The sequence below is a fragment of the Cebidichthys violaceus genome, unplaced genomic scaffold (genome assembly GCF_023349555.1).
Source record: "Cebidichthys violaceus isolate CVI_PGR_0920_01 unplaced genomic scaffold, fCebVio1.0.p SCAF_7, whole genome shotgun sequence".
Lineage (NCBI taxonomy): Eukaryota > Metazoa > Chordata > Actinopteri > Perciformes > Stichaeidae > Cebidichthys > Cebidichthys violaceus.
Genome location: NW_027176927.1, coordinates 15,029,014 through 15,037,744, shown reverse-complemented (window position 1 = coordinate 15,037,744; position 8,731 = coordinate 15,029,014). Strand labels below are relative to the sequence as shown.

Sequence of the window (8,731 nt, the reverse complement as noted above, 5' to 3'; positions counted from 1 at the left end):
CAAGGATTTATTGCTATACTCATTTTTTTGTGAACTTTCACCAGCACCAGAGCTTTATACTTTCATTTGCATTGTGGGACACAGAAAGTTTTTTAAAAACTTAATTTTGCCATTTTCTTTATGTCAAGATACACTGTGTTGGCTAAACATATCCCTTTAAAAAGCTATTAGTAGACCTTAAAGCTAACCCTCAAAACTTCTAAAATTGCCATAGACCATATGTACAGTATACACAATAAAGCAATAATAACTTATAACGTAACGATAGCAGTCTCAGCTTGTTACTTGTTATTTGTTATCCAATTTGTTTGTCTTCTAACTTTAGTTATAAATCACTTAACGTTAGCTTGAACAGCTTTCGCTGCTAACGTTGCTTTTACACAAACAGTTAAAAAACAGTTTACCTGCCAACTGAGACCAGCCTTCTTTGAAACAGGGATGTGTTCAGCAGCTGTTTAAGCGCACGCAAAAAACGCCGGAAGTTTCCTGCAAGACCGCGTTGAGGTCTTAAACGTCGACGCTCCACAACAACGACCACGTGACCTAATATGTGTCATATGACTTACGCAGAGCTGGTCATGTGACTCAGTCCACCCTGCTGCTGACCTAATGAAAAACGTCGCTCTGACTAACGCCTGAGATTGATCCAGTGGCTATAGAAACGACAGTTAAAATGAGGTCAGTTTTAACAAATTAAAAGTGTTTTGTTGTCAGATGTTTTGAAATGTGAGTGACTCGCAGCGTTGGATGTTGACACGTGACTGACATGGCCTGTATTCTGATATTCATTGTTGTAAATGCAGACTGTGGATGGAAACTCTGGGTTTCCTCTTTCTCTGGGCCTGTCTGGACTCGGTACACTCACGGAGCTGCTCGTCGTCTTTTTTCTGCCGAAAATCTCACCGTGTCAGCGGCCTGAGTGGAGTCGATCCCGGGTCTCCTCTCTTCCTCACTCCGTACCTGGAGAAGGGCGCCATAGATGAAGGTATAAGTGCACCCACACTACTGTACGGCCATACTGCATAGCAAGAGTCATGGTTACAGTTTCATTATGATTAGCTGGACATTGCAGACATCTTTTATTTTTTGATCCAGCCAGGAAACTGAGTCTGGTAGGAGATCTTCCAGGTGCCAACGTCAAGAGTTATGCTGGGTACCTCACTGTCAACAAGAAATACAACAGCAACCTCTTCTTTTGGTTCTTCCCTGCACTGATGGTAAGCTCAGACTATTTCTTTACAGCAGAGGCTTCCCAAACTACACTGTTACATTACTGTTAGTGCTGCAGTTTTGGGACAGTATCACAAGGAGGACAAAGCAGACATCTTGAGATAAAGGTCATTCTTGTCCTTATTTCCTTAGTCAGCAGCAGTGTGGGAATGTGAGTTATTATGGTAGACTTTGTTTCGTGTTAAAAGTCACGTTTTTTAATTTTTTTTATTGTAGGCCACATGTCTACAGTCTGATGAACCTAAACCTGACCCCATTATAAAATATGAATCTGAATTCACCACTGGGTGGTGCTGAGATCTTAACTTTCCTGTGTTATGCCCTGATGTGTGACAGGCAAAGCAAGATAAAGCTCCGGTTCTGCTCTGGCTGCAAGGCGGGCCCGGTGGAACCTCCATGTTCGGTCTCTTTGTGGAACATGGACCATATGTGGTGTATAAGAACTTGACTGGTATGAACTGATCTGTCACTACATTACCATACATAAACATAAACATAATTCTTCATTAATACACTTGAGCCCTGAGTCTGTGTTGGAGCATTGTTTACTGTTTTTTTGTGTCTTTGCAGTTGGTTTGAGGGATTACGCTTGGACATCCAGATACTCAGTTTTGTACATCGACAATCCGGTATGTATTAGTTATTCATCCTCAGACAAAAAAGCTACAAACTAATAACATGAAGCGTACATTTCATTCAAGGTTTCTCGGCTCATCTGACCTTTTTTTTGATGTGCGTTAATATTTTCAAGTCTTTGAGGAAGAGTATTTGTTTCTCTAGGTTGGAACAGGTTTCAGCTTCACTAATGATGACAAAGGTTTTGCTCAAAACCAGGATGACGTTGGTAGAGATCTGTACAGGTAAATCAAATGCCATCCAACTCAAACATAGTGTTCTTGTCACTTGATCTATAAGTCTGTTTGATTACTAACTTATTTTTAATTCCCATCTCTTCCTTTTTTTTAAAGTGCTTTAACACAGTTCTTCCAGATGTTTCCTGAGTATCAGTCCAATGAGTTCTATGCTACTGGAGAGGTATGTTTTTTTTCTATTGAAGTTTTGCAAATGAATCGTGTCTAAATGGGTAGTAGTGGGGTTACACAAGTGGCTTTTTAACTTGTACACATCATACATTAGTAGAAATTTCTACTCATTAGAGAAAATCATATGGAACACATTTTGGATAAGTTGGCAGTTTGTCTTAAGATATCGCTGCAACAAGACCATCTGTCTCTGACGACAACAACCAAAAGAAAACATTCTACATATTTAAAATATTGTCCTGATCTGTGTAAACCTTCTCCATCCCTGTGCAGTCTTATGCAGGGAAGTATGTTCCTGCCATCTCTTACTACATCCATAAAAACAACCCCACTGCCAAAGTGAAAATAAACTTGATGGGGATGGCCATTGGTGACGGGCTCTGTGATCCAGAACTGGTGCGTATCTGACCAAGTGTTGTTTTCTGATGGTCTTTAAACCTCCGTACGCCCACAATCTGGTTGATTAGACCTCTGCTCAGGTTGAATGTGGGCTGGAGCTTTGATGGGAATGTATTGGGTTACAAATCTTCATCTACCAATAAGAATGATAAAGGTGTCATCTGTCCCGACCTGACAAAGCTAACAGAAGACTCAAAGATGTCACCCATTAGTTCTTACACGCCCACACAGTCATAAGAGGTCTAGTCAGCCAGATTAACTAAAAAAAACACCTGTGTGGGTATTCAGAGGCTTTTAACTTCATCATATTGACAAATGAATTTCCCATGTCTTGTGAACATTAGTTAATAACTCTCTCGCTCACAGGGAGCTTTTCACCTTTCTTTAGCTTGTCCCCGTCAGCTGTTATAGTATTAGTGGTCCACGTTTCAGTCCTGTCCATGTGAAAATGAGTTGAGTATAGTACTTTAAAGCTTTTTCTTTTCCATCTCAGATGCTGGGTGGTTATGGTGAGTTCATGTACCAAACAGGCATGATAGACGAACCCCAAAGACAGTATGTCGTCCAGCAGACAGACTTGGGGGTTAAACTCATCCAGCAGCAGAAGTGGGTGGAGGCTTTTCAGGTAGGAGGTGCCTCTTGTTTTTGTCAGAACACATTTATCTTTAGTCTAGATTTGCATTAAGTTCTTATTGTTCAGTGAATTCCGTTTTATACATTTAGCTGACCATGTTGTTACCCTCTGACTTCAGGTTTTTGATAGCTTGCTGAATGGTGACGTGGATCCCTATCCCTCCTTCTTCCAAAACGCTACCGGCTGCACTAACTACTACAACTACATGACCTGTCGGGTGCGTAGAAACACCAGCTCAAAGCTGCCTGTGTGACTTCTTGGAGCAAACATTTGAAAACTTCATATACAAACGCACTACTTATTAGTTGAAACGGGTCTTTGCACAACCCACTACATTTTGTTCTGTGTGGCACAACAGGAGCCGGAGGACCAGGAGTACTTCTCCCAGTTTGTGACTCTGGCAGCGGTGCGACGTGCCATCCATGTGGGGAACCTGACATTCCATGACGGCTCAGAGGTGGAGAAACACCTTGTGCAGGATGTCATGAAGAGCATCAAGCCGTGGCTGGGGGTGCTGATGGACAACTATAGGGTGAGGATTATGGGTGGGATTATCCACTGTGTTTTGTCTGTGCAACAGTGGTACGAAGCTTAGAAAGTCCCTCAATCCCTCTCTAACAGTCTTTTCCTGTTACCTGTCCATTTCTACGTACACCCAGGTGTTAATCTACAGTGGCCAGCTGGATGTAATTGTAGCAGCGCCACTGACTGAGAGGTTTCTGCCTACTGTCAACTGGACCGGGGCGGCTGAGTACAAAACAGCACCTCGTTTCCACTGGAAGGTTCAGCCCAGCGACACAGAGGTGGCTGGTTACGTGAGACAAGTGCGAGAGTTTTACCAGGTGGGTTGTTAACAGTTGTTAACAGTTGTAAAAACAAGGTGAAAAGTACTCTGGGAAATACTGTTTCATATTCTGTGATCTGTCTTCTTGTCACACAGGTCATCATCCGAGGAGGAGGACACATTCTGCCTTACGACCAGCCAGCGAGGTCCTTTGACATGATTGACAGATTCCTTTCAATACGGGGCTGGATGTGAAGTGTTTTGGTCCTGAAAGAGCTGATCAAACCACCTCCACTTTTAAAGAGCAGATTTTTGATTATTGAGTGTTGATTTTAAAGTCTGTCTATTGTCTCAGCCAATCAATCAGAACATGCTTTATGATGAAATATAAAGGAAACACCTTGAAACTACAGTTCAATTGTTTTTAAATAAAAGTTATTTTTACTAAAGCAGAGTGTCTTAATGATCAGAGAAGACCAATGAGTTTTGCAGTGTTTTTGTGATTGACATCTGTTGCAGATCTGGCATTGTTGGATGGGTTTTGTCCCTTCGAGTACTGTTTGGTTAGTCTAGAAAATGTCCACCAGGGGTCACTGTGCTAAATAAATTTCATTGGAAAGTCAGAAATGAAACAATATTATTTCACTAAACTTCTGTGGGCGTTCAATGTATTTGTTGATACAGTTTCATTTCTGATTAGCTGAACTAAAATCCTAAAAATACTAAATTAATCTCTGAAGAATAGGGGCCACTTTGTATGTTGCAACAATACACAATGCTTGTTAATTTAAATATGTATGGCTATTGTAGTGGTTTTAAAATGTATTTGATTTGCTGCAGTGTTGAGTTGGTTAAGTTGGTTATTTTTTTGACAAAGATGTTTGTGTGTGCTGAAGTTACCTGCCAAGTTGTTTCATCAGGCAACTATCAAGATGTCTAGACAGTTTAATAATGAATGAGTATTCTAAACCTTTAAAGCACCTAACTATTTAATGAGCAGTTATGTCTCAAGGACAAGCATCGGGGAAAAACTGTTGATCGTTTGATGTTAGTTTTCGTATCGTTTGATGTCAATGTTAGTTTTCTTTTAATAGCAATCTTCCAATGTTATCCTCAAATATTCAAATCATGTCTCTAAGTTCATTTTTTTCACTCTGGTTATCTGCACAGAAAATATTTGTGTCACTAGATTTCAAGTACAAGTAGTAGTGACATCAAATCACGTCAGTTAATTGTTACAGAACAAGTGCTTTATTTTCATACCGTAATGTAACTGCAGTGATACTTTAACATCTGTACAAATGCAAAACAAAATTGAGACAATGTCATTACAGACACACAAAAAATGTACAAAGTTATGCAGGCCAGAATGGATTCATCAGTTCATTACATATAAACAATGTATTTAAGCGCTGAAATGAGCCTCGACGTACAACAAAAGGCAACAAGTGCTATGCAAACATTATTTACAAACATGTACCACACATTTACTCCCTTCAATAAGAAAGGTGGTTTCATCACATGTACAAGATTACAGAAATTAATGAAATTATGTACAATATTTATAGTTTTAGATTTAAAATACATTTCTAACATTAATACATAGGAATTGTTCTCCACATCTCACAAATCCACAGAGACGCACTCACACTGCACTTCCATCTGTTCTTTTTTGTCTTCCCCGCAGTAACAAAGGTTTTTTTCTGAACCTGGACCCACTGTCAAAAATGAAACTAGAGACTCTCATATCTAACTCTAAAATAGCAACATCCTCCGAATGATTCCAGTTGAAGGTTTTTTGAGGTCATTACCATAATTTTTACATGCGAGAGGTTAATTTGGAATGATCTAATATACGGTTTAAAAAACAACTTAAAATAAGGCAAGCTTCAGTTCAAAGGGTTGGTACGACAAAGCCCTTTTCAAGAGAATCAATTTCTCTCATTGACACATACATCAAACTGCGCACACTGACTGAAGGGTTAACACATCACAAAAACAGTCCAAATGCATCAACAAAACTTGAATGTAACCTCTTATGAGAACAAAGATTCACATCCGTCATCTATTTTTTTCCAGAATAAAAAGGTCTAAAACTTAACCGTGTAGGTTCTTTACAATGTGAGCTCTAGGTTCCCTTCCTTTATCTACAGACATGATGCATGCCAGGCACAGTCTCTCCATAAAGCCAAACACAGTTAAGTTTCTCGCTGGTGTGTGAAAAAGGGGGGGGATCACTGAGAATTACTCGGACCTTAATATGGCTATTCTACCCTCTGGCATGACAGAGGACAAAGTGCATAGACAGCTCTGCGATCGCTCCACCTGTCAGTGGAATGTATTTCATCCATCCTACTGTAAAACACAGTGCATTATGGTCATCATGCTAATGAGTCGACATTCCTGGTCATTGGAAAGAGAGAAAGAGGAGTTGTGGTGAACATGAGAAGGTGTGACGTTTCAAGGCTGCAAGATAGATTCAAAAAAGGTCACTATTAATACATCCATCGCCCTGCAGAGGAGGCCTGAGAAAGAGAGGAAGAGAAATTGACGAAGAGGTCAGAGGTTAAATGGGAAGCGGGTACTTTTTCTCCTTGGTCAGCTGGTTGTGGGCTTACATACATCCATGACAAAACCAATAACAGAGGAAACTCATTAATAAAACACAGAATAAAAAGGGTTTGATTGTTTGAAGAGAAAGATTTGCTGTCTACAGAAAGCCAACAAAAGATTTTAAGAACGATTCAGGCACATTGTGACATTTTGAAAAGCACAAGCATAAACTGCTCCTCTTTAGAAACTGTAAAACACTTAACCAGTTGTGGGATGCCAGTCAGAAATAAAAAAAATCATGCACACGGTCACTTTCTCACACACTTTTTTTTGTTTTTCTTTCTTTACACACCTGCTGAACTTTGTTCTGCAGAGGAAAGAAGGCAAAACATAATAAACATAACTAACTTGCATACTCGAAACAATGGAGCCTAAAATCCAGATGCACAAACACACAAAAAGAGGCCTCAATAATTAAAGCTTCAGTTGGTCCTGGAGTGCGGAGGAGTTTGTTTCATCTGCCTCACTGGTATCACAGTGTGCAGTTCTGTAGCTGTAACAGCATCATATGTCCTTGGGACCAGAGTGGCTTGGCCATGCTGATCAGAATGTGGACATACAGTAGAGAAGGTGATCAATACTGCAAAGTATTGCTTCCAATTGATCATGTTTTCGCTGTCATGCTGTATTTCATGACAATCTTTAAGAATACCGCTGACATCAGTCATATTCGTTTCTAGGAAAGAAAAGGATCAGTACACCTGCTTGCATATTCCTGTCTTCAAGACATCATAGGGACAGTTTGACTTGGCTTAAAGGCAGCAACTTCCCACTCACATAGTGTCTGTTGCATACACTCAACATACTGTCCGTAAGTGATATTCAGAGAATACATTGACTCATTGTTCAGTCCATAAGGATTACAGAGATGTCAGGTCTGCTAATAGGGATGACAGTCTGAGGCTTATGTCTCTGTTCTCTGGTTCCATGACCACCATGGTCCTTTTTGTACCATTAAACAATAGAAAAAGTCACTTAAATGCTGCATGAGATTAGCAAAACTGCCTTTTTGCTAAAAGCACAAAAAACAGGTAAAAAAAAAAAAGAGGCTACAAACTAAAGAACATTTAAGGGTTAATAGGGTTGGTCTATAAAAATACATACTGTAGCTACTGTATAAAGAACAGCCTCACAGGCCTTTGAGGTTTTTCTTGATGGAGGGAACGAGGGAGGTCAGCGTGTGCAGCTGGCAACCCTCAGAAAGCAAGGTAGGGAGGGAGTGGGTGTGGTGGTGGTGGGAAGTGTGTGTGGGGGGGGGGGGGGTAGTCTCTCTTGTCCCTAGTGAATGGGGTTAATGTCTGTACGGTGATTGGTTTGCCCGTGCACACCACTGCCCCCTACAGTTGTGGTGGAGGTGGTGATGGTGTTGTGCTGGATGACCTGCTGCTGGGAGCACTCTGGCGCTGGACTGCCCGCCGGACTGCTTTCTGGACCTGAGGAGACAGCAGAGACATCAGTGAGGATGGACAACATGTCTGTAGATTAGTGTAAGTACTGTGACCTTCATGCTTCTACACAGAGGTTTCACAATATAATGTGACAGTAAAACAAATGATAATGAATGAATTTCAAAATAAACACAGACCACATTATTGTAAAAAAAACAACCAGCTTTATTAGCAGAAACAGATAAATGTCAACATATGACACACTAGATTCACACCCAAAGTCTCACCTGTCATCCCAAAATAGACCATGAATAGAAAGCACAAAAATGGTAAAGTGACTCCATAAACAAGCCTGATGAAGTTCTGACACATTCAAGGTGACATCTGTACACAAGCTAGACTCATCGATGAAAGTCTCTCCCAGCCCAGTCTGGGAGTTGGCTCTCCTCTGTATAAAAGAACCATTCAGCCAGGGGGGATGTGAGCCTTATTTTCCTGCAGTCAAGTCACATAGGGAGGTGCCTTATCCTAATTACATGGAAACGTCACTTGTATCCGTATCAAAGGGTGGGGCTCTGATGTCATGTGCGGCTGAGCCGAGGCACAGTCCGGTAATCAGTGAGCATCTTGGGGCATCCAT

The 8,731-nt window shown here is 40.8% G+C and overlaps 2 protein-coding genes across 3 annotated transcripts in view; one reads left to right on the top strand and one right to left on the bottom strand.

Moving 5' to 3' along the window:
- The first annotated feature begins 579 nt into the window (after positions 1-579).
- On the top strand, positions 580-4,539 carry cpvl (carboxypeptidase vitellogenic like). Its single transcript, XM_068735372.1, has 13 exons — positions 580-678; positions 804-985; positions 1,096-1,217; positions 1,567-1,681; positions 1,801-1,859; positions 2,011-2,090; positions 2,199-2,265; positions 2,547-2,669; positions 3,166-3,297; positions 3,425-3,523; positions 3,665-3,838; positions 3,966-4,148; positions 4,247-4,539. The coding sequence occupies exons 1-13, from the start codon at positions 674-676 to the stop codon at positions 4,343-4,345; spliced, it is 1,440 nt and encodes a 479-aa protein (XP_068591473.1). The 5' UTR covers positions 580-673; the 3' UTR covers positions 4,346-4,539.
- Positions 4,540-5,340: 801 nt separating this feature from the next.
- creb5b (cAMP responsive element binding protein 5b) overlaps positions 5,341-8,731 on the bottom strand; it is a 38,526-nt gene continuing 35,135 nt past the window's right edge. For both annotated transcript variants that reach the window (XM_068735371.1, XM_068735370.1), the window contains exon 11: positions 5,341-8,136. In XM_068735371.1, the coding sequence (XP_068591472.1) occupies positions 7,982-8,136 (155 nt within the window). In that variant the 3' untranslated portion in view covers positions 5,341-7,981. The remainder of the gene's footprint in view (positions 8,137-8,731) is intronic.